Source organism: Cricetulus griseus (assembly GCF_003668045.3).
Source record: "Cricetulus griseus strain 17A/GY chromosome 1 unlocalized genomic scaffold, alternate assembly CriGri-PICRH-1.0 chr1_0, whole genome shotgun sequence".
Lineage (NCBI taxonomy): Eukaryota > Metazoa > Chordata > Mammalia > Rodentia > Cricetidae > Cricetulus > Cricetulus griseus.
The window spans coordinates 217,330,321-217,354,977 of record NW_023276806.1 but is presented as its reverse complement, the minus strand read 5'-3'; the positions used below and the strand labels follow the sequence as shown (position 1 = coordinate 217,354,977).

Here is a 24,657-nt window from a genome sequence, read left to right as displayed (position 1 = left end):
AAAGTGCACTAGCCTTGCTTTCCTGGGGACTTCATAGATCTTCTGAAGGCATGTCTATGAAGAATAAAGACCATTTAGAATTTTCCAGAAGGGAAAAGATGCTCTGTTGGAAGGACTGTGTCACTGCCTCTTCGTTTCCCCCAGTTCATCTTTTATTATTGAATTTGATATTGCCAAGGGGTATGTGAGTTTCTGTTTGTTTCTTAAAATGCTTCTTCCTACTCAGAGATCACCTCCAACCACAAGCAATACAATGTTTAGTTAAGACAGTAGTTTAAACAGAGCTGGTGGCCATGGCTAAAAGGCAGAAAGCAAGAAAGAAAAACAAAATAGTCTTCTTTTACTCAGTTTCTTTTTTTCTGGGGGCATCAAATAGAAGGAATGTGCCATACGGTAAACTTTACAGCTGTCTCTCAAAAAACTCTATTTCTCTTTATTTCCTAGTCCCTATTCAATTAAACCAATGCTGGATTTAGAGGTGGATTTGGCTTTCCTCCTCTAAAATCCAAGCACATTATTTAACTAAGCTTTAGTGTTTCTGTGTTGTATCAAGAAGCCAATTGATGTAATACAGAATAAAAGAAGAATTTGGGGACTGTCTTTGTCTTTTCTTGGATCTTTCTCTCAAGGTGTATACCCTTTCATAATTGTTATGCTCTCATGGTTACATTCCCTAGCATGTGTACATACACAAGCAAACATTTCTCTGCTGTTTATGTTTGAGTCCCACACAGCCAATAAGGACCTGCCTGACAGCAATCCCTGGACACCCTGGAAAGAAAATGGGCCACAGCTCCTCGACTGCACTGGATCCAACTTGCTCCATTTCAACTGACTGACTTCAATCAAGTTGAGGATTTCAAGTGAGATCTTCAATCAAGTGAATCCCATCTAACATGGACTGGATACTAACATTTTCTTTCTACAGGACCCCACATGACTATCATCGTCCCATTTCAGCAGGAAGTAACTTGGAGAATGCTACGCCCCCTTTCCCCATTGTTGTCACTTAGGATAGTGTATATACCTTGTTAGGAATAGCTTCCTATTGTTTATGGTTCGGTTTGGAAGGAGGTGTTCAGGCTTGGACACCTCTTTCAGATGACTTTAGGGTTTAGTTAAAATAGATAGTTAGGAGGTGACATAAGCAGATTGTTGTATCTTCTTATATTTTACCTTTATACTGTTAAGTTTTAATCCTCTTTTAGACTAAAAGGGGAATTGTAGGGGAAGCTGTAGCCACGCCTTCTTAGGGGCTGGCTACAGGAGTACCTGAGCAGGCTTGTGAGGGCGTGGTCAGAGTGAGTAGGGGGACTGCGTTTCGTTTTCGGTTTCTCTTTGCTTCTTGCTGTACAGACTACCACCGGCTGGCTGGTTCGCTCTGTAAGTAAGGCTTTTCCCTATTAAATACCCTTATATTTCTACCTGACTCCGTATTGGTAATTTCCCACTATAGGGGGTCTTCTTTACCTCCTCTTAATTATGGTCCAAAATTATTAGTGCAAAGTCCCAGAAATAAGTTGTGAAAATGTCTTACTTTTTGCATAGCTCTAGTTAGCATGATGACTTCTTATGCCATCCTACTTCATTTGGGCAAGGATAATCCCTTGTCTAGCACATCAACACTGTGCATACCACACACTTATTATAAACTACAGCTATTTCTTCTGTCAGCTCACCATCATACACATTGCTCATGCTGAAGGAACCCTCTTTTTTTATTTAATAGTGGGCTCAAAGTGCAAGTATAATGATGCTGACACTATGGCTGCTGCAAAGAGATGCCAGAATGTACATCCTTTAAATGAAAGGTGAAAGTTCTTAATAAGAGAATTCTTTTTTATTTAAATTCTTTAATTACTACTCATATTTACATATCCATCCTCCCCATTCCCTCACCCACCCATCCTCCCATGTACCCCAGCAACAGCCCCCAACCCATCACCAAACTCCTCCCCAGGAATAGTGAGGCCCTCTACCAGGGACCTTCAAAGTCTGTCATATCATTTGGGGGAGGGCCTAGGCCCTCCTTGCTGTATCTAGGCTGCAATAGTATCCCTCCACAGGGAATGGGCTTCCAAAGTCCATTTGTGCTCTAGGAATAAAGACTGGCTCCACTGTTAGAGGCCCCATAGACTGTCTTGGCCTCCTAGCTGGCACCCACATTCAGAGGGCTTGGTTCGATCCAATGCTGTTTCCACAGTTTTATGACTAGGGTCTCCATTCTCTCACTAGGTCAGGTCAACTGTTTCTGTGGGTTTCTGCAGCATTGTCTTGGCTTCTTTGTTCATCCTTCCTCCCTCTCCATAATTGGATTCCAGGGGTATGGTTCAGTGCTTAGCTGTGGGTGCCTGTTTCTGCTTTGAACAGCTACTGGATGAAGGCTCTAGGAATGGTAACCAAGGTAGACACCAATCTCATTAAAGGGGAAGGGCATCAATGGCATTTTCTCCACCACTGCTTGGATTTTTAGTTGGGGTCATCCCTGTGGATCCCACATTTCCCCTGTGCCAGACCTCTCTCCACTGAGGTTTCTAAGGTACTGTAAGATTGTGGAACAGAGACCAACTTTTAATAGCATATTATTATAATTATTCTATTTTTATTAGCTATTATTAATCTTTTACAATGCCTACTTTATAAAGTAAAATTTACCATAGCTATTTATGTGGGGAAGAAACATATTATATAGAGGGCTTGGTACTGTGTGCCGCTCCTGTTAAGCACTGAAGGTTTAGAAACCTATTCCCTGTGGATAAGGGGAGACAACTATACGGACAAAGCCAGGGAGACTGGAGAATTGTAAGAGCAGTACTCATACTGTACATTAATGTCTAACTTATGCATTCTGACATAGTTACTACTTGCTCATGCTGATACCAGGCACTTAGGTCTGAAAGCCCACTACCTTAACATTTTGTATCTCAAAAGAAAACAGAAAATAAAACTTTGAGAAGGAAAACTGATTGAATTATGGTTTGGCCAGAACCAGGACAAGAAAGGTTTTCAAGTCTCTCCACGTTTCCTGTAACAGTTACAATTGCACAGAAATGAGAAACAGAAGCCGGGATGCTGGTGGCGTCTACGGATTCATCTGACCCATGCTGTCTGAGCTGAGTGAAACCCTTCTGGTGTCAGCAGGGCTTTAGCTTTCCCCTCTCCCAGCACGGGACTCCTGGGGAACTTTGAACTATTTGGGATCTGTTGTTTTCAGGTCCCTGGTATACACTGTTACAACATCACTGAACCAACCACTATCACTAACTGCACGAACTCTACCCCTGTGCGCCACAAATCCTCCTCTCTCAAAGAGAAAGAAATATATTCTACCACTTATTTTCTTGTTGTTGGCTGCAACCTCGGGCCATTATTGGTTAATGTTTGTTTATGATGAGGAATATTTAAGCAACACTGTGCTGCAAAGAAGGGGGCAGACACACAACCCAGTTACAAATTAATTCTTGAAAAGAAAAAGCAGCCAGTCATAATTATGTATTCTTTTAAAAGCACAATAAATTTTCAAAGGCTAATAAAATGAGGTCTGCCACATAATAAGCTACCATCCTGCCACACAATTAAATCCGATGTGCTTGCTACAGATAATGCTGATATTTTACAAATATATATGAATCAGTAAGCAAGATGTTTCCGCTTTAGGGGAAAATCTCCATGGTGTTCACACACATAATATTTAAAGATTACTTATGTTTTTAACAATGAAAGACACTTTATTTAGTTTTTAAAAATCTTCTCTGAACATTTCAACTCTGTAGAAATCAAATGCAAAATATGTGCGTTTTTAAATCAGCATTTACTCAACTATCCAGATGACAGCAATCTCCCAGTGAGACACACCTGGGAGGGGTGAGGCCATGCCAGTCTGTACACACAGTATTTCCCAGTGGAAAGCATACTGGACTATCTCAGGTAACCTGGTCTCCGTCTTGAGTCCCTGCAATTCTGGAGCAACGTGAAATGGAAAACTAGAGCTCTCAGGAGTGGGCCAGGCATTGACAGTTCTGAAGTGTGGAAGGAACATCAAAGGCTGCTGCCCAGGGAAGCTAGTCTCAGTAATAAAATTGCTCAAGTTTAGCTGTCTATACACCTGTCTACATGTGATCTAACAGCCAGAGATACAAAAGAGCCATGTAAGATCTGAAAACCTTAAAATCATTCCAGTAAGTAGGAAGGACACCAGCAAATTCACAGTGGCTCAGGGTTAAGATTACTTATTTTTTAAAAAGATAAACTTCATCAATCTAACTTTTAAAAAAGATTTGTTATTTACTTATTGTATGTGTTTGTTTGACTTTCTGCATGTGCAGCATATACACTTGGTGCCTGAGGAGGCAGGAAGAATGAGTTACTGACAGCTGTGAACTGCCAGATGTGGATGCTGGGAATGCAACTCAGGTCCTCTGGTAGAGTAGGATGTGAGTGCCTGCTCTTACGTGCTGAGCCATCCATCTCTTCAGTCCCTCATCTGTCTAACTTAATTAAAATGATGCTGATACTTTCCAGTCACGTAAAATTTCATTAGCTGGCTCTTGAGAGAGACTGAGATTATTGTCCCCAGTTAAAAGCTAGGGGTGTTGAGATTTAGAAGGGTTAGATTACTCAGGTAATCAGGCATAGACTCTTAAGTTTCAAGTATATTCTATTTGCCATGCTATATTCAAGACTGTCAATATCAGGTCTCACTGGAATTCACAACTGATTTCTGTGAGTTTACTTTTAGAACTTTATATAACGCAGATGTCAGGGATCAGCATTGTATAGTAGCTATACTCTACATCATCCAATGCTTTAGGTCATTCAAACAACAAGTGAATAAACACTTCCTTATATGCCAGGATTGCACTAGACTCACTTATGCCCAGATCTTATGTGCCTATTGCTGTGTAACAAGTCATCCCAATTTAGTGCTGTAAGACTGATTCAAACATGAATTATTCCATTTTCGGTGGGGCAGAAATTTGGGAGCAATTTATTTGAGTGATTCTTGCTCAAAGTCCCTCTGAGGGCTACAGTTAAGATGTTGGCTAGGAATGTGTGCAGTCATCTGAGGATTAACTGGGGCTGGTAGATCTGTTCTTGAAGAGTATCTTCATGCTTGTTGACTGAAAGACTTAATTACTTAATTACTTATTGAGTAAAGTTGCCACAGGAGTTTTGTAACTCTGATTCGACAGTTTCTTTCCCTAGCAAATGATTCAAGAAGCGATTAGAAGAAAGCTGCTGGCATAAACTCCTCTGAGTAGTCACTCCAGCCACTAAGTACAACTTTGAAAGGAGTATTATAGAATTTATGGATGTATTTTACAATTTCCATTTCAGTGGATATAAGCAACAAAGTCTTAACTCAAGTACTATGAAATCATGTGTTAATCTATGTGTGTGTGTGTGTGTGTGTGTGTGTGTTTTGGCTTTTAGAGAAGGTATTATTATCTAGACCAGGTTGGTCTCAAAATCACAGAGATCCACCTGCCTTTGCCTCCTGGGTACTGGGATTAAGTGTGTATGCCCTCATACCAGGCCAGGTTAGAGTATTTAATATTGGGATAGAATAAAAGCAAATGTGTAGAGAAGAGAACGTCTTACTATTGTTTGCCTACATTGTACATCTCTATTTTCATCTCACAACTCTGTGCTAAAGTTTTTATATAGTAATGAATGAATGACGGCCTATCTTAGTATATGAATTAGGAATTGAATTCAATGTTTATAACACAAACACAATTTTAAAAACCCGTAATAGGACAGACGTGCTTTTCTTTGTGTAACAACAGTGCACGAGGATGCAGGTCAGATCTGGAAAGGTGGTTCTCTAAAGCAAGCATGAACCCCATGCCTTCTTCCGCTTCCCACATTAATCACAGTGCATGTCACTTTTATTAATTACGGTGGAAAGATGGTTGACTTACTTTTCTTGTCACTGTGACATGATGCATGATATAAATAACACGAAGGCGGAAATACTACTTTGCTTTATGACTTTAGAGAGTTCAGTCCATGGCTGCCTGGCCCATGTGCTTTCCAGGAGTGTGTGTTAGGGAATGGTCTTCATTTTTGGACTATGAAAAGTAAAGAGCAGAGGGAAGGGTCAGGGAGAGTCCCATCCTCCAAAGACACCCCAGTGCCCAATTTCCTCCAAAGATCCTATTGCCTACTTTACACTTCCCCACCACGATGCCCTAATATTATGAATCCACCAAGGAACCAGAAATGTCAGTATCTAATTGCCTGAGGAAATTACTTCAAATATGCACTCGGGAGTGTGCTCCACTAATCTCCTAGGTGTTCCTTAATCCAATCATGTTAATCATCAAAATTACCATCACTACATCCCTGTTATGAGAAAGTGTAGGTCAAATTGTTGAAAGGACATTGCTTCCATAAAACTTTCCTGATGCTCTAGAGACAGAGGCTTTCACTGATGAACACATGGCCGCCATAATTTATAAGCATTCGAGGAAGTAAACAAATTCAGCTGGATACACTGGCACCCTGCAAACAATCATGCCTCTTCGAGAAAGATGAAAGGATATTGTTTAGACAATATCTCTCTTCTTATTCCAAGCAGCTTTGATGCAAGAGTCTGCTCCCAAGAGCTTTGATATACTTTTCTGAGACATTAAATACCAGACAGACAAACAATACTGGTTGGGATTTATCCATGTTTTAAATCAAGGTGTCCAGTCAGTTTTGAGCTCCAAATGTGAAGCATATTTTCAAAAGTAGTCATCTTTTCTAGTTAATAATACTGAAAAATTAGCTGCTGCCATCAGAGTTATTTCTAGGGATACTTGCAAGGAGATAAGGCATGGTTGCACAAAGGGAATCTCATCAAAAGTTGTGTACAACAGCAACAGCTTGGGATCTATCATTGCATGAGAAAAGCATTGTGGTCCCAGATGTACTTTCTGAGCTAGTATGTGCTTTTATCGGTTTTCTTTTCTTTTTAGTTTTAAAGAAATGCATAAAAGGATAGCAGACAGAATTGTAAACATTATCTCTAGATTATGAGATTTTTCACAGTTTATTTGCATTTTTATTTGAATTGGTTTACATGTTTCGAATATTCATGTATTGTTTTCATAAAACAATGGCTCTTTTAAAAAAAACTAAGGAAGGGAGTAGTCATTTGATCAATATTGTTTCTATTTACATTCATTTTTGCCTGTAATTTTGATATATATGACTATGATTGAACTTAGAGAATTTAACCTCTGGAGGGTTCTGATCGTTTCTAAAGTGATATCACTCTTTAATCATTAGAACTTTCGATAGAATTAGGGACACGTGAAATCCTGAGGTTTGTTTTCTATTTAGAACACTTTGACTTTTCAGGTGATTCTCTTTTCCATTTATGACTGGTAAAATGCTGTTGCGGAAAACTGTTAAGGGAATGTTAAGGCTGAGAAGGAGTAAGAGAAGAGAGTTAAGGATGTCTGGGAGAGAAGTTGGAGGGTCATGGACCAGAGAAAGGACACTTACCTGGGTAACAAGACACCTGCCCTCCCCTTATCTTCTGGCCTGGGCCTATCAGTCTATTACTTTGCCCTCAATTTTCTCATCTGAAAAAGAGACCTTTGGATTAAAACCATTTAACTTTGCTTCAAGTTTTAAACATACTTTGAAAGATATTGGGGGAGGGGGCGTTATTGGTGCTGTCTGTATCCTAGAAATGGCACTAAAGCTGAACCCAAGTAAACTAACAGCAATAGCCAATATACACTGTTTATTATTCCTTTCAAATGTACTGTTTAGTAACTTACTATAATTACACAATGAATGGGCCATTACCTAGATCCCAGCCTGCTGTGGTTTGAATGTGGCTTGTCCCTTCTGAGATTCAAGTTTAAATTCAATCTCCATTATTAAATATTAGAAGGTGAGGCTAAGTAAACGTGCTGATTAGGACTCTGCCCTTAGGAATGGCTCAATCCATTCATGTGACTAATGGGTCAATGGATAAATGGGTTATCCACTTTGGCTAGGTTTCTTTCAAGCTGTTTCTTGCCACGATATCCTACTGCTTCAGTTCAGGACTTGACAAACAAACATGTCACCGCACGAAACTCCTTGATCTTTCTCTACAATCAGCCAAAATATACCTGTTCACTACAACTTAGAATCGTTGGACTCAGATAAAGTTTGGTGACTTGTTTCAAAAATCCTCACTTTCATTAGCTATGTTGCGGGTATGCTCAGAACCGCCTAAATTGAGCATTTATCAAGCAGGGCACACACAGCTTTTCCATCCCGGACCCTGACCTTGTGGCTATTGGTGAAGGCCAGCAAAGTCTCTAGATCTTACTTCCACACCCTGCTGCCTCAACAGGTGGCAGCCCACTTCCTTTGTCCCAAAGACAGCTTCCTGGTTCACAGCACCTTTGTCAATGAAGGCCACGTGAGTTTTGTTTTGTTTTGTTTTGTTTTTTGCAAAGCTTTAGTAAGTACTTGCCCTTGGCAGGACAGATGCAAAGGACCACACATGCGTTCCGCCAAGAGACTCTCCGTTAGCATCACCTGGGGTCTCTGTCCTTTGGGGGCACACATCTGGTTACACGGCCGTCTTGTGCATACTTCATCGTGCCCCTTTCTTAAGGACAGGGAGACACTGTGGGAGGACAAGAGGAGAAGAAGAATGAAGGGGCTAAGATCGGATTAGAGGTCAGCACGGCGTTAGGGTCTGTTCCGCAGATGATGACAGCTCCTAATTGGGGGCCCCTCTACTTGCAGCCCCTGCTAAGCTCGCAGATGACGGCTGCTAATTAGGGGCCCCTCTACTCGCAGCCCCTGCTACGCTCGCTTTCCCTGCGAGGACAAGCCAGCGCCAGACCATCCCGCGCCTAGCCGCACCGGCTCCCGGGCTGAAACCAAACGCCGGCCTCTAGGAAGCCGGGACTTCCCAGCCCCCCTCTTCGCAGGAGGGCGGGGCGAACTCCGAACGGCCAATCCCCACGTCCTCACGTCGCCGCGTCCCCGCCCACGCCGCCCGGGCCCCGCCCTTCCCCGCGGCGGCTCGTGCGGCGGCCGCGACGTCAGCTCTCCTCCCAGACAGACAGACCCCTGGGTGGTGACTGCGCCGTGGGCGGGCCGCGCCGGGGAAGGGGGCGGGGCGGCGGGAGCGAGCGGCGGGAGCGAGCGGCGGGAGCGCGCGCCGGGCCCGCCTCGGCCGCCGCGCGCGCGCCGCCGCCGCCGGGAGATGATCTGGGCGGCCGCGGGCGGCCCTGGCTAGCGGCCCCTGCCCGTGCTGCTGCCGGCCAGGGCGGCGAAGGTCGAGGGTCGAGGGTCGTGGGTCGTCGTCGTCGTCGTCCTCCCCGCTTCCGGGAGGGGCGCGAGGGAACCGCGGCTGATGTCAGGTACGGCGGGCGGAGGCGCCCGAGGGCTGCGGGTCCCGGGGCTCGGCTGCCCGCGGCCGGGGGGACGGGAGCGCCGCCAAACAGGTGTCTGGGGCGGCGGGCGGGCGAGCGGCCGCCCTTGCGCTCTCCTCTGCCCGCGGGGCGGGCGGGCGGCGGGCGGACTGACGGGCGGGAGGCGTCCGGGGCGGGCCAGCGCCTAGCGGTCCTGCCCGCCGCCGCCCCGGCCTCCGCGCGCCCAGCGGCCGCCTGCGCTGCGCTCAGGTGCCGGCACCTTCCGGCCGCTCGGGTCCCGAGTGCCTGCCTCGGTCGGTCGGTCGGTCGATCGGTCGGTCCGTCTGCCGCCGGCTGGACCGTCAGCTTCGTCCGTCGCTGGTTTCTTACGGCTGGAAGTTTCCCTGCGGCTGACTGAGTAAACTAGCCAGGTGCGGTGTGGGCTTTGCTGCGCGCACGACGAGGATTTGAAATTTCCTCCCTCCCCTCTGGAGGAAAAGTGTGATGGGATTTCTAGATTCCGGCTACTGAAACCAACTGCTCTGAATTTGGATACTCTCAGAGGTTGACTGATTCAGGAATGAGAATGGGGCATTTTTATTTTATTTAATTAATTTTATCCCCCTTTCAGTGTTTAAAAACAAGCGGCGGGAATATTCTTTTAAGGTCCCCCCTTACTTACATTCTGGAAAAAATTATTTTCTAGTGTAGTTCTTTTTAATTCATTGTAGCTGCTACCGCGTTGCCTTTTAGTCCGTAACGACCAAAAACGTTTTCCGAATTAGAAAGTTACCAAGTTAGAACTTTTATGCCGCAGACTGAGTAATTAGGCAAAGTGTAAAGGACAGAAATATGGTGATTTACTGGAAGTTGAGCATAGACCGTAGATAGCTCTGCCTGGATATGCCAAGAAAAAGTGCTGTGCTCATTACAAGTTGTTTGATTCTGGTTTGGAAGTGCAACTCTTGAGTTTTTAGAAGGTTATTTAGATGCCAGTTTTCCAGTCTCTTAGCAGAGAAATGTCAGATGAGTGTTATGCACACGGTATTTGTGTATTCTCAGCATTGTCTATCATCAGTTTTATTTTCTGCCAGCCGTACTATATATTTTTGTACAGTTTAAATGAATATGAAGTTTCAAGTTACCAAACAGTTAACTCTTTTTCACCATATGTTAAGTAAAACAGTGATTTAGGAAGGCAAGTATGACTCACTTAGAATTCAGGACTAGGGGAGAGCTATTCAGTGTCTCAGATTTGCTTGAAATTTATGTTTTCCTATATCTTTTTACTGAGGACTCAGCATTTTATAAATACTTTGTGGTTACTGTCCAGTTAAAAGGGTTTTTTTTTCCAGTTTTTTTTAAATTATCCTAGCCTGTAATTGTAACTAAATTTAATGTTAAGAAAATTGTAGAATTTTATAAGCAGTTTATTAAAGAGTACATATAATGAGTTAATGTTTGGCTAATCATGTGCCAAAGTTCTCCACTGTGTATATGTTGCCTGTATAACTGCTTGAATGTTGATGTTGCTGAGATGAAAATTGTATTATGCAGCCTGACATTATAATCCATGGTAATATAAAGTCAATTCCTTTTGTGGTGACATTATTGGTTGGAATTTTCTTGTGACAGTGTATTTATAAATAAAATGTAAATAGAAATTGTTACCTTAATGCTGCTATGTAGGTTTATATTCAAAAGTGGTGGTTTTTCAGTACAATGTTTTAAAAGATTTTTTGTTGTTGTTGAGATTTTAGTAAAACAGCTAGTTGAAAATCTTAAAAGATACAAGTGTTTAATACCTTAATTCTGGTGGAATTAAGGTCTTTTTAAAAATTAAAAATTTAAATTAATATGCAAGATGAGATCAACATATGTTATTATACTTTGCTTTTATTTTTTTAAGTGAAGAAAGAAAAAAAATCAAGCTTGCTCCATAAAATGTGAAGTTAACATTGTTTCTATGAATCTGGTAAGAAACAAATATCAAAGTATACTTAAAGTTTTGCACCCAATTTAAATGTCCCTCTCCCCATCCCCCAGGAGGGGTAGGATACTCAGGTACATGCCAGTATCTGTTATGTGTGAAAACAGGAAGCTGTTCTTTATGAACCAGGAAATCCCATTAGAAGGTGGGAGAGAAACCAAGAAGAAATTTGAAACAAATTACCTTGCACCTGCAGTATGAAGTGTATTGAGGGCCTAGGGAGGCAATATTGGGAGATTGTTAATTTGGAAACCTGATTATTTTATAATGAAAGCTGAATGCTGAATCACATTTTAACTATAGCTTTGAAATTATATCCAGCTCCATGTAGTCATTTGCATTCTTGTTTGCTATGTTTGTTTTCTGAGGCTACCAAAACAAAGGTCTACAAACTGGGCCATTGAGAAGCCCTCCCAGGTTGTGCTGTAGTGTGCTAGAGAATCTGCTGTGTTTCTCTCAGCTTTTCTGTCTTAGGTTCCGTGGCTCTGCAACATTAGTTATAAAAATGGGGTCCCTAGGCTCATAGCATCAAGCTTATAGGCACTTGTTAGAAATGTGAATTTTCGAAGTTCACTGTAGATCTCTTGATTTGGAAACTTGTAACTAGCCTTCCAGACAGGCTAACTAAGAAGCCTTGTTTCTAGATAGTAAACAAGGTAAGTGAAAGACACTGAATGCTAAGGTGTGCCCAGGGAAGACCCTTGTGAAGTCAAGAGCTCAAGTAGCTGGAGAATAAAACACAGGAATGTCTGAGAGGATGGTTTGCAGCAAGTATAGCAAGCAGGAAGACCCTGTGTGTTTAAGGAACAAAGCAAGGAGTCCAAAGCCAAAACACACTGGGCAAACAGTGTGGGGCAGTATTGTATAAAGGTCACTTTAAGGTTTGGGCTTTTTAGAATAGGGTTAGGCAGGTGGTAGAGGCTTGTGAGAAAATGGGTGACAGGATCTGATTTCAGATGATAGGATCACTCTGGCATGCTAACCAAAAGAGACTGAAAGGCTGTTTCTATAATTGAAAGATGAAGTTCAGATAGGTGGAGCAGTAGAGCCAGAAGCTAACTCAAAGAGATACTAGACAAACAGTGAATATGAAGAGTGGGCCTTTCCCCTTCTCTGGTTACCTTAGTAACCCTATTCCGTAAAAATAATCAATATTGCACTTAGTCTTTATATATTCTTTCTGAGGTGTTGCATGTATGTATGTAAGTATGTATGTATGTATGTATGTATGTGAAACCGTGCTGCAACAGGTTAGCGCAGGAGCGTGTGTGCTTGTGTGTCTTGCCACCGTGGGTTAACATCAGAGGTCTTCCTCAGTTTCTCTCCACCATAATTTATTCTGCTTTTTTCAAGACAGAGTTTCTCTGTGTAGAATTGGAGCCTGTCCAGGAACTCACTTTGTAGACCAGGCTGGCCTTAAACTCACAGAGATCCGCCTGCCTCTGCCTCCTGAGTGCTGGGAGGAGAGTTGTGCACCACCACCGCCCAGCTTTGCACCTTGCTCTTCTACGTGGGTTCTGGTGGATTGAAGGCAAGTCCTCACTCAGCCCTTGCCTCTTCCTAGTGGTGTGTTTCTTGAATGAAGCTGATTTACTCCTCCAAGAGAACATTGGTTCTTGTCTAGATAGGTTTTTGGTTGTCACTACTGGTAGAAATGCTCCTGCCATCTAGTAAACAGAGAGGGGGAACTTGTAAATGTCTTATAAATGAATAGGATAACCCCACCTGCCACCCCTACAGTGCCACTAGCTTGCTCACACTGCCACCAGTGACAAGAGTAAGGAAATGTGACTTAAAATCTCTGAGGGGAAAACATAGGGAATGTAGGAAGAAGGCATTTTAGTCAGATAACTCAGGAGAAATTCTGGAGCCAGCCACATTGGGCTTGGCTAGTAGTCAAGTTATTTACATTTTTTTTTTTTCCTGAGACATGGTTTCTCTGTGAAAGAGTTCTGGCAAAATTCAAGATTATTGAATGGATTATGAAATGGTGAAGTTGGAAATATGGACAGAATACCAAGCAGAGGTTTATATGTCATGTTAATTACAGATGATTCATTTTACATATGTAGGCTGTAGAATTCTGTGAGGATTAGTGGCGTGGCATGGCCACTTTTTGAGTTAGAGGTCATTTTGGTAGAGTAGGGATGAGTTGAAGATGAGTGGGACATATGGAGGGAGACAGGTTCCATATCCCAGTAGCTTACAGTTAAGAGTGAAATAAGACAGTGGATAAGGGGAAGCGATGGGTTCCAAAAATTAGAAAATAAAATTGGCAACACTTGGTACTATGGATGAGGGTAAGTGGACTGTTAAGAATGTCTATGTGTCCGGGGTGTCTCTAGTACAGTGTTTGCTTGGCATGTGTACAGCTGAGGGTCTGATCCCCAGCAACCCCCTACATTCACATAAAATTTCATTTCCTAATTTCTAGTTTCAGTGATCTAAGTGAAAGAGAAATAGATTGCTGAGTAACTTGTAATTACCAGTATTTAAGGTAAGGTGAACAGATAAGGTGGGACCAAGTTATTGACCCACTTTTGGACTTGTTGAGTTTGGGCTTGTTGCCTGTGGTCAAGGTGGAAGTGTATTTGAGGTCATGTGATTTGGAATCTTAGAGAATTCTGAAAAGGATCAAGAGATGTAATGAGAGGATTGATAAATTTTCATTTTTTCTCTCTAGATAAGCTACTCTCTTAGTGAGGGTTTCTATTGCTGTAATGAAGCACCAAGACCAAAAGGCAAGTTGAGGAGGAAAGGTTTATTAGGCTTACACTTCAGCATTGCTGTTCATCACCAAAGGAAGTCAGGACAGGAACTGAACAGGACAGGATCCTGGAGGCAGTATCTGATGCAGAAGGGGTATTGCTTATGGCTTGCTTCCCCATGGCTTGCTCAACCTACCTCATAGAACCCAGGGATGGCACCACCCACCAGGGGCTGAGCCCTTGCCATTGATTACTAAATAACAAAATGCCTAGCAGCTGGATCTCAGGAAGCACTTCCTCAGCTGAGGCTCCTTCCTCTCTGATGACTCCAGCTTATATCAAGTTGACACACAAAACCACACAGTACGACTAACTTTATTTAATTTTTGTCTGGAAAGGAAAATCTGTTTTTTGTTTTACATATGTAGAAGTAAGTTTTGTGTGTGTGTGTGTGTGTGTGTGTGTGTGTGTGTGTGTGTGTGTGTGCGCGCGCGCATTAACTATTTTAAATAGTACAATGACATTGTGCTATGTTGGGTTCAGTACTTTAAAAAAATAAGTCTTTTATACAATTAAAACAAATGAGGTTGTTTTAGGGGGAAATACATGGTAATTTTAGAGTGGAGAGTAGCAGATCTTTTTCATGTAAATTTCAGTGTTGCTGTAGGATGAAGTTAAGTTAAGGATGAGTTACAGTCATTCCTCTGTGTTAGTTTTGTCTTTTCTGAAACCAGGCCTTGTAGGGCTGGAGAGCCTTGAGCTTCTGGTCCTTCTACCTCTACCTTTCAAATGCTGGGATTCCATGTATGAACCACCATGCTGCTGCTTTGTCGGGTGGGAGGGGCCCTAGGAGAGCAAGGTTTCACACAAACTTGAGGGGAGAGCCAGGTTAGTTGGTAATAAAACCTAATGCTCCTTTGTATATTTTCCTCCCTCTGTCCATTGACATTCCCCCTTCATTCTCTCTTTTGTTTGTTTTCACGCTCTACTTTTACAAAATATGCCTTATTAATAATTGCAAATATTAGCCATGGGTGCAAATATTTTCCTCATCATCACATGTGGGTCATTGTTTTTAATAGCTGCAGAGTGTAATGCTCTGTGTACCAATATCTGAGCCTGTCTCGAAAAGCTTCTATGAATTTATCCATAGTTAAATTTCTAATCATGAAATGATTGTTCAAAGTATATTCAGTAAAGCTTCTCAGATAATTGCCAGATATTCTTTAAAAGAACAGTGAAAGTATGTTGTAACAGTGTATAGTTCCAGTTAATAAATACTGTATGTTAATAAACTGTAGAAATTCCTGTCAGTATGCTAGCTTAGAAAGTCTCAGTCTCTCTCTCCCTCTCCCCCCTCTCTCTTCCTCTCCCTCTCTCTCACTCTCTTTAATCATTGGTGAAACTGAATAGCCTTTACTGCTTTGTTTTCCTGTCTGTGTTCATCATTTTTTTATGTTGTTAATCATTTGTCTTTATGTCACACACTTTTTAAAGGCATGCTATAAAGAAACAGTCCTATGAACCTCCTGCTTTGCCTCCAGGACTTGTCCATTGAGTAACCTGTTTTTCTATAGCCCAGCTTCTGAGTTAGGAAGCTCTCAGTGTATCATATAAATATGCAAAAAGATGATATGTCTTAGTCTGTTTTTAAATATTTAACTCTTAGAAGCATTTGGAATTGTTAATTATTAGAAAAGGCCCCAGCTGTTTGCCTTTGTCTTTTCCAAAGGATTAATTATTCTTAAGCTATGCCTTGCATAAGCCATCCCTTCCTTGTTGTCAAGTGCTTTGTGGATTATGTAACACATTTCCACATGTACTTGTTTTTTGTTTGTTTGTTTTTCCACAAACCATTTCGGTCTGTTGAAGTCCTTCTGGTAAAAAACTACCTCAGTGTCTGTCTGGGGTGATTAGTTTTCTGCAGTGCAGTGCAGTAGGCTATACAGCTGCAGAAAGGGCCGATTTCACTAGGGAAGGAACAGTACTATAGGGCTTTGGAGGAGGGCCGTGTTGAGGCAGAATTCTAGTGTTACAGTACTTAATAGTTTTAAAACTCATCTAGTCTGGGTGTCAAAAGGTTAAAAGAAAACATCTGGTCTGGTGTTTGGAGACCATGGAGGTTAGATAATTGTGGGATGTTATATCTGAACACCTTATCTGAAACTCTGAATTGGAAATTGAGGTTGTTTTGGATGCAGAATGATCAGTCATCCATGAAAGAAGTAGAGGCTCAATCTCCTTGATGGCATTTCAAATGCTGTGACTCCCGCTAGGCAAATCTGTTGTTAATTGACATGCTTTTACAGATATGGTGATTGGCCAGTCAGTCTCAGCATCAAATTGCTATATTATTTCAGCTCATCTCTGGGTTGATTGTTTTGTTTTTGTTTTGGGGTTTTTTTGTTTTGTTTTGTTTTGTTTTTTTTTTGTTTTGTTTTTTTGGTTTCGTTAATGAGAAAGAGAAAGTATGTGGATGTGTGTTTGAGACAGGTAGCCCAGGCTGGCCTAAGTCCAAGACCCTTTTGCCTTCCCCTCCCCAAGTGCTGAGACTATTTGCGTGTGCCACCATGCCTCAGTGATATTTTAAAACACAATATGCATTGTATGTTTCTCTCCAGGAATTCACCATTCAGGAGTTATCCATTCCTTAGCCAGACATGGTGGCACAGGTCTTTAATTTCAGCACTTGTGAGACAGAGACAAGCAGATCTCTGGGAGTTCCACGCTAGTTGGACTACATTTTGGATTCCAGGACAGCCAGGGCTACATAGTAATGTTATCTTAAAAATAAATAAATAAAAATTTGAACTCTGGTTTTCCCAAAGTTTTACAGTATTTTTAGAGTTATTTAATTTTCAAAACTCTGTGTTTTGGCTGGGATCCCATTCCATACACAGATTGATCTGTAGAAAACCGACATCTTTAACACTGATTTTTTTTTTTTAATTTTGATAAAATACACCTTAAGTGCTAATCCTTAAAAACTGTACATTTTTAATTGTACAGTTCAGTGGTGTTTGTATTGTGATGCACCCATCATCATTGTCCTGCTCCAGAGCTCTGCATCCTGTGAAACTGAAACTCAATACCAATTGAACACTGAGTCCCATTCTACCTCCCCACAGCCCGACAACCAAAGTTCTACCCTGTGACTGAGTTCTACTTAAAAGAATTAAGGGAAACCACACATTGTCTTCTTATGATTGCTTTGTTTCACCTAACAAATGTCCTCCTTTTATCTGTTTGTAACAGATTGGAATTCTCATTTTTAAAGATTGAACAATAATCCCTTGCATATTTACTAATTCATTTATCGGTCAGTAGATAATGTAGGGCACCCCCCCACACACACACACACCATTTTAGTCATTTTTAGTTACTGTGACTACTAGTGAGGAAAAATATCTCTTTGGGACTCTGCTTTCAAGTCCTTTGGGTATGTACCCCAAAGTGGAATTATTGGATCATGTGATAATTGCCCCCCATTGTGAAATAAGAGTCTTACTGTGTAACTGTGGCTAGCCTCGAACTCAATATGTAGACCAGACTGACCTTGAACTCTCATAGGTCTGCCTGCCTTTCCCTCCAAAGAGCAGAAATTAAAAGTCGGGCATCACCATACTCAGTGATAGTTAGTCTTAATTTTTTAGGACCTGCTGTACTGAACTGCTGTCCACAGCTGCAGTACTGTTTAACATTTCTCTATTTGCTTTCGACACTGTTATCTTCTGATTGTTGGTAGTAGCCATCGTCATGAGTATGAGCTGGCATTTCACTAATGATAGACATATGAAGAATTATTGGACTTGCTTACTGACTTGTGTAACTTCTGGAGAACTATTCACATCACATATCCATTTTGAGTTGGATTTATTTTGTGGTAGCTGATTTTTAGGAGTTCATCACATAACATAAGCCCTGTAAATCCCAGATTATAAATGTGTTTGTGTTTTGTTTATTCTGTGGCTTGATTTTTTAACTTAAGACTTTAGATGCAAAAAGTTTTATGTTTTGTTTATTTTGTTTTGCTGCTAAATTAAGTATTGTTTTGACTATTTAGGGCCTTGAGATTCTATATAAATTTTAGTTTTTCTTATTATAGAAAACATTATTGGAATTGTGCTACAAATTTCATTGACTCTGTAGGTCATTTTATTAATTATACTGACTGTACATCAACACTGTGTCTTAAAAGTCTTAAGTCTTACAGTCCATGATCATGAAATGCATTTGTGCTTATTTTTTGCTTCATGTGTTTTAGTGGTCTGTTATTAGACACATAATTGTCTTGTCTTCTGTCTTCTTGGTTTCCATCTGTATGCAGTGTGTCTTTTCTGTACTTTTACTTTCAACCTATCTTTGGATGGGTAGTCTCATAGATAAAACATAGTTGGAACATGTTTATCCATTCTTCCTGTCTCTGCCTCTTGGTTAGAGTTTAATCCATTTTTATTTAAAGTAGTTACAAACCAGGAGGGCTCCTCCAAGTTGTTTGTAGCCCCTCTTTACTGCATTACTATCTCATTTCCTTTTGAATATATTGTTCAGCTGTTTCCTTTGGTTATCAAAGGAATTCTACTTACTATCCTTAAGCCGCAGCACTCTAGTTAGAGTCCATACCCATTTAACTCAATAGCATACAGAAATGCCTTTCTTTTATAACTCTTCCAGTTCACTTGTTGATTCCACACAATGACATCTTTATGCGTTGCCTGTCAAGGCTATTCTAATGCCTGCCTGTTAAATTGGATGGAAATCAGTGTAGCATCAAAACCCAAAGTTATCATAGTATGAGGTTTTCGATTTACCTGTGGGCTTAATTTTTATTAACTTTTATTTACTTTTATTGTCTACTTTTACAGGATTCTGCATATCCTGCAGAGCAGGTCTGTAGTAATTTAACTGCTTTAGGTTTTGTTTACACAAGAATGCATTAAGCTCCTTTCACTTTTAGAGGAAAAATTTTGTCACATGTAGGATTCCTGGTTGACATATTTTTTTTTTTTTTTCCTTTTTAGCACTTTAACTATATCAGCCTGTCCTCCAAAGTTTCTGATGAGAAATATGTTAATCTTCTGACAGTCACTTATAGGCCATGAATCACTTCTTCATGCTTTCAAAATTGTCTCTTCGGCCTACAGATGGAGTAAAATGTATGTTGGCATAAATCTTTCAGTTCATACCCTCTGAAGTCTATTCGGCCCCTTGGTGTGAATATTGAAGTCTTGTATGGAATCTGGGGATTGCTAGTGGTTGTCTCTTTGGATAGCCTTTCCCTCCTGCGCAGGAATCCCACAGCATATCTGCTGGGCTCCTTCCTTCACGGTGCCCCATAGACCTAGTATGCTTTCACATTCATCTTTTTCCCTCAGCTCCTCAGACTCCCTCATTTCAAATGTTGTGTCTTCAGGCTTGCTATTTCTTTCTTTTTCCTGCTTGCTCAAATTTGGGTTTTTGTTTTTGTTTTTGTTCTAGTAGGTTTTAAGTTTAATTAACAATGCTGTTGAACTTTAGATTTTTCATTTGGTTTCTTGTTTAGATTTTGTTTCTTCAAAGTTGTCATTGTCAGGTCTGCCTTAGAGACTGTTAGGTTTTACTTCCTCATTGCTTTGAATGAATCATCGTTTCTCACTTGTGTGGCTTGTGTTATTTGGGGAAAACACACACACACACACACAAAACATGTTTCCAATTAATAATGTGATCACGAAATCAGATTGTCTCATTCCCTGGTGTTTGGTATTTTGTTTTTGATTGCTGGAGTCTGTCTCTCTGTCAAGGGTAAATATAACCAAGATATTTCTGAGGTGGTCCTTTATCTGGTCATGCATACTGGCTGTGTAATTGCCCTTGTGCATGTAGTTGTCTTTTTAGTTGTCTTAGCTCTTCTCTAGTTCCTAAAAAGTGGTGGCGGAGAAAAAATAAAGGGATGATGGAGGTATCAGCCTTTCAGATCCCAAAGAAGTCACTTTAGCCAGAGACGGAGGGGCTTACAAGGGTAGGTGAGGTGTGTCAGCTGTAACTGCCCGTCTGTCTGTCTAGTTCTGTGATCAGAAGCAGCTGTCAGCAGTTTATAGGATTCAAGAAGATAAGTTTTTATCACCCACCTTTGTTCCCATAACCTTCAACAACTGCCCCATCATGTGTGCTCCCCAAATAGCTATCTACCAGGCAGACCTGGTGGAGGGAAGGATGGGTAGTTACTTCTAAGAGATGAAATTGCTTACCATTTACCTTATTTCCCAAATCTTTCACAGGAAATTTGGAGCCTTTAATAGTCTTTTAGAGTTTTAAAATAGTTGACATCAGATTCTTCACATACAATGTCTGGATGGAAAAACTGATTCCTGTTACTATTCCACCATTTTCACAGAACCTATTGTCGATTGTTCATATGTCAAAAGTGTGTCGTTTTGCCTTTCCATTTATTCCATGTTTATTCTTGACCCTTCAGTGGGATTATATTTCCCTTTATGTAGTCCTTGTACTTTTAAAATGATAGCTATTCTCTGATACTTACAGGTTTTTTGCTTTCTATTACAGTTATTTTCTATGTAATTACTTAGTATCTGTATATAAAATGTGATACACTTCACAAATAACCACCTTTAAAGTGATTTCTTTTTAATGTTTCCAACTCTTCACAATTACTTAGTGTTTTTTGATATATATATATATTATATATATATATATATATAATATATCAAAAATATATACTTTTTTGTATAGTTGCACAGGTGTGTGCTTCTGGTGTGATACTATGGCATCAGTGATGGTGGCAATAACTTATACCTTTATCTTGCACTAATATTTAATTTAGTAGGAGAAGATCTAAGGATGCATCCACCATAATTGGTAAAGTTAACCTAGGCTCCACAAGTTTAGTGTCTCAGTAGATACTGTGAATGTAGAAAGGGAAGAAGTATCTGTAGATATGGTAATTTATTAGGCTCAGAAGGTAGACATCTTGGTAAATACTGCCAATAAAGGGTTTTTTTGTTCTCATAAAGATAGAAATAGGTAAAAAAGAGAAACCTTTCCTAAATCTTCATGGCTGTGTCCTGGATTGGGTTTCAGCCTACTGGTGATTACAGAGCTGATGGGGTTTAGAGGAATGTTAGCTATTCCTGGGAGGCTTCCAGTATGCTAAATTACAGGGAGTGCTTCCTGTTGAATGAAATAAAAGAACCTGCTTTGCCCAGTGTTCTTACTGATGTGATGTTTTGCCCAAGTACAGTGGAGCAAGCAACTATGGACTGAATCTGTTGAAACTGTTAATCAAAATAGGCTGTTTATGTGAAACATTTTGTCACAGTGACCATAAGAATAACAAATACAGGAAGCTCATAGTTTAATGGTAGAGAGAGGTGCACAGCCTTGATAATGTATGAGTGTCATAGAGGTATAAGTGGAGGAACAAGGAAGGGCTTTGTGGAAGAGTGGTTAATTTAGTTTTGATGGGTGGGCCATGGCTGTTGTGTGATATTTTGTTTGTGTTCTAACAAAGTTTGCCTGGTTATCAGAGAGCAGACAGAGCTAGCCACTAATTAACCATAGAAGCTGGGTGGTAGTAGCTAACTTCTTTAATCCCAGGACTGGGGAGGTGGAGACAGGAAGTGATAAGGTCGGGGGTGGAGACAGGATCTCACCCTTTTGGTCAGAGGATCTGGAGAGCTCACAGCTACACACTAGCAACTGCAGCTGTCCTCTGCCAGCTGTCTGTTGCCTGTGTGCCCAGATGCTACACAGTGCACACAGCTCATGCTCCACCATCATTGTCAGCTGAATTGGTGAGACAATTAGGATTTATTTATTTATTTATTTGTTTATTTATTTATTTTGGTTTTTCCAGACAGGGCTTCTCAGTGTAGCTTTGGAGCCTATCCTGGCACTCGCTCTGGAGACCAGGCTGGCCTAGAACTTAGAGAGATCCGCCTGCCTCTGCCTCCCGAGTGCTGGGATTAAAGGCGTGTGCCACCAATGCCCGGCCTAATTTATTTATTTTTATTATTTTATGTGCATCAGTGTTTTGGCTGCATGTATGTCTGTGTGAGGGTGTCAGATCTTGAAGTTATAGATAGTTGTGAGCTGCCATGTGGGTGCTGGGATTTGAACCCGGGTTCCCTTAAACCACTGAGCCATTTCTCCATCCCCCCAGTTAGGAATTCTTAAAGGGGGGGAATTAGGAGAGGGGAGAATTAGGAGAAAGAGAGAGAGAGAGAGAGAGAGAGAGAGAGAGAGAGAGAGAGAGAGAGAGAGAGAGAATGAGCTTGAGAGCTTTTTCCTATGTTAAATGGGAAACTGTATTACAATGGAGGGAGTTAGGACTCTGATTATTCAGTGGATACTTTAAAAATGAAACAATTAAATGAGGGGATAATTAACTTAGATGGGATTTACGTAATGTCAGTTATAAACATTGGCTTGAGAGTTCTTGTTTTACCTCTAAAAAAGTTGGTTGATATGAGTGCCACGTTGGTTGATGTGTTGAGATACAAGCCTTAGAAAAAGTTACTAGAGAAAGTAATGCCATTTTGACTGATAAGTTACAAGTCTTAAGAGATATTCAGACAAAGACAGAGGAATTTAAAGGAAAACCAACCTCAACATTACATTATAAAGTTAGAGAGGAACAGCTCAAGGTTATCAAGCAACAGACCTTAATTTATCCAGTCAACATACAGGAACAACTGCCAAATGACAGATACCCTCAAAGCTGTGTAAGAGCTGATTGGATTCTTGTAGAAATGTTAGATTTGAGGAGATTTAAGGAAGCAAGTCTCATATGGAATGCATTCACCTTTGGTGAAGCAGATGTTAAATTCATGGTCAACTAATAACAGAATCACCCCCACAAGATAGGAATGACTTGGTTACAGTAGTATTGGAGTCTGGGCCTCAATTGCACTGGAGGACGTGGTGGAAAGATGAGGCTAGGACAATTGAACAACGAAGTAGGGCTAGAGGTATTGAAATTTCCCAATACCAATACCAACCTCACAGGCCCCGATGTCAAATTTGACTTAGTCATTCCTGTCACCCTGGGGGAAACTTTCCCAGAGCAATTAAAGAACCTAATACCTATTGTAAAAAACCATACCATACTGCTCTGGGTGATAGAACAGCTTTAGAAGATAAAAAAAAAAAAATTTAGGAGAAACCATAAAGCAAATATTATAAGTATTAGATTCCAATAAGTGAGACCTCTTGATTAAAAGAGGTGATAATTCATCAAAGAGCATGACCATTCAGTCTAAACTAATTTATCCAACTAACCGATGCTTTTCATTTGATCAGATATAACTTGTCAAAAGGGAACCTCCCTAAAGTTACAATTCTACCAGGACTATGATAATGCCAATGCTGATAAACACCACCCAAAGGTAGTTTAGGATTATAAACTGCTCAGGACAATTTCAAGGTGGCTAGCTGAGATGGTCCAGCCTCAGAGATTACTCTAGTCAGGGCTTGAGATAAGCCCTGTACTTTTCCATTGCACAGAGACTGGACAACAAATGATGCAGCCAGCTCTTCCAGGACTTGATAATTATCCCAATTTTTTTCAGGGTCCCCTAAAGATGCCATTGCCCCAGACAATAGGAAGTAATTTTAAGAACATGACATCTACATTCCAGTGAGGTGGGGCAGGCAGTTTTTGGTTGTTCAGTGGGTTATGCATAGTTGTCATTGTTTAGGGGGATTGGTTACAAGCTGTTATTCGTTACGGTCAGGAAAAAAGGTGAACAAAGGAGATTAGATTCAGGGATCTTGTTCTGAAAAGAAAAAGGGGGATATAGAAATGGTAGGATAAAAGGGTAGATTATTAAATCTACTTTTAAACCAAAAAAACAACTACTAGTCTTAAGTATTTTATATTGGTTTGGATTTTTGTATATTGATACAAAATTGAGGTTGTCTTTGTTATATTGGATATATGTTTCTACTCTTGCTTAAGATATTTTTGTATATTGATACAAATTTGAGGTTATTTTTGTTAGAACATACTATACATACATTTCTACTCTTGTTCAAGGTATTGTATCTGTACAGTTCATTTAACAATGTAATGCAGATTTCTAGTCCTTCAGAGTTATTATTACAAACTATTGAGGATAATAAAGAAATGCAGGTTAGTAATTAGTCACCTATTATAGTCAAACTTATTAAATTAGACATGTTTTCAAGATCAAACTGAGATATTTCAGATAGACAGGTGGTCTTCAGACACTTCAGAGATCTATAGAACATGGTGTTAATATGTTTTAATAACATATGGTTCCTTTTTTCATGACATTGAGGCATGTCTGCTGGCAGTACCAATCTACTTCAGAGAGGATGATGGGCATCCAAGAAACTCCATATGGCATTTACTTTCTTTGTGACAAAAGTTAGCCACTGGGCAGGAAACTGCCCTTGCCTCAACTGCTGACAGTATGCTGTCCAAATTGGACAAGCAAGACACAAATGAAAGTGATTGTGGAACTTTGCCAAGACAAGATAGGACAGCCCTTCAGAATATCCTGGTACACAGAAAAGCCTGTCAGATATTCTAGGCCTGTAGGCCGAAGATGGATGACCCAGTGTTGCAGAGGAACCT

General features: G+C 40.7%; 1 protein-coding gene across 2 annotated transcripts in view; it reads left to right on the top strand.

Moving 5' to 3' along the window:
* The first annotated feature begins 9,177 nt into the window (after positions 1 to 9,177).
* Positions 9,178 to 24,657, top strand: part of C1galt1 (core 1 synthase, glycoprotein-N-acetylgalactosamine 3-beta-galactosyltransferase 1) — a 39,996-nt gene continuing 24,516 nt past the window's right edge. Inside the window, exon 1 of one of the 2 annotated variants that reach the window (XM_027389898.2) lies at positions 9,178 to 9,368. In XM_027389898.2, the coding sequence (XP_027245699.1) occupies positions 9,362 to 9,368 (7 nt within the window). In that variant the 5' untranslated portion in view covers positions 9,178 to 9,361. Of the gene's footprint in view, positions 9,369 to 9,643; positions 9,791 to 24,657 lie in introns of those variants that run through there. The other variant, XM_027389899.2, reaches the window with a different exon arrangement.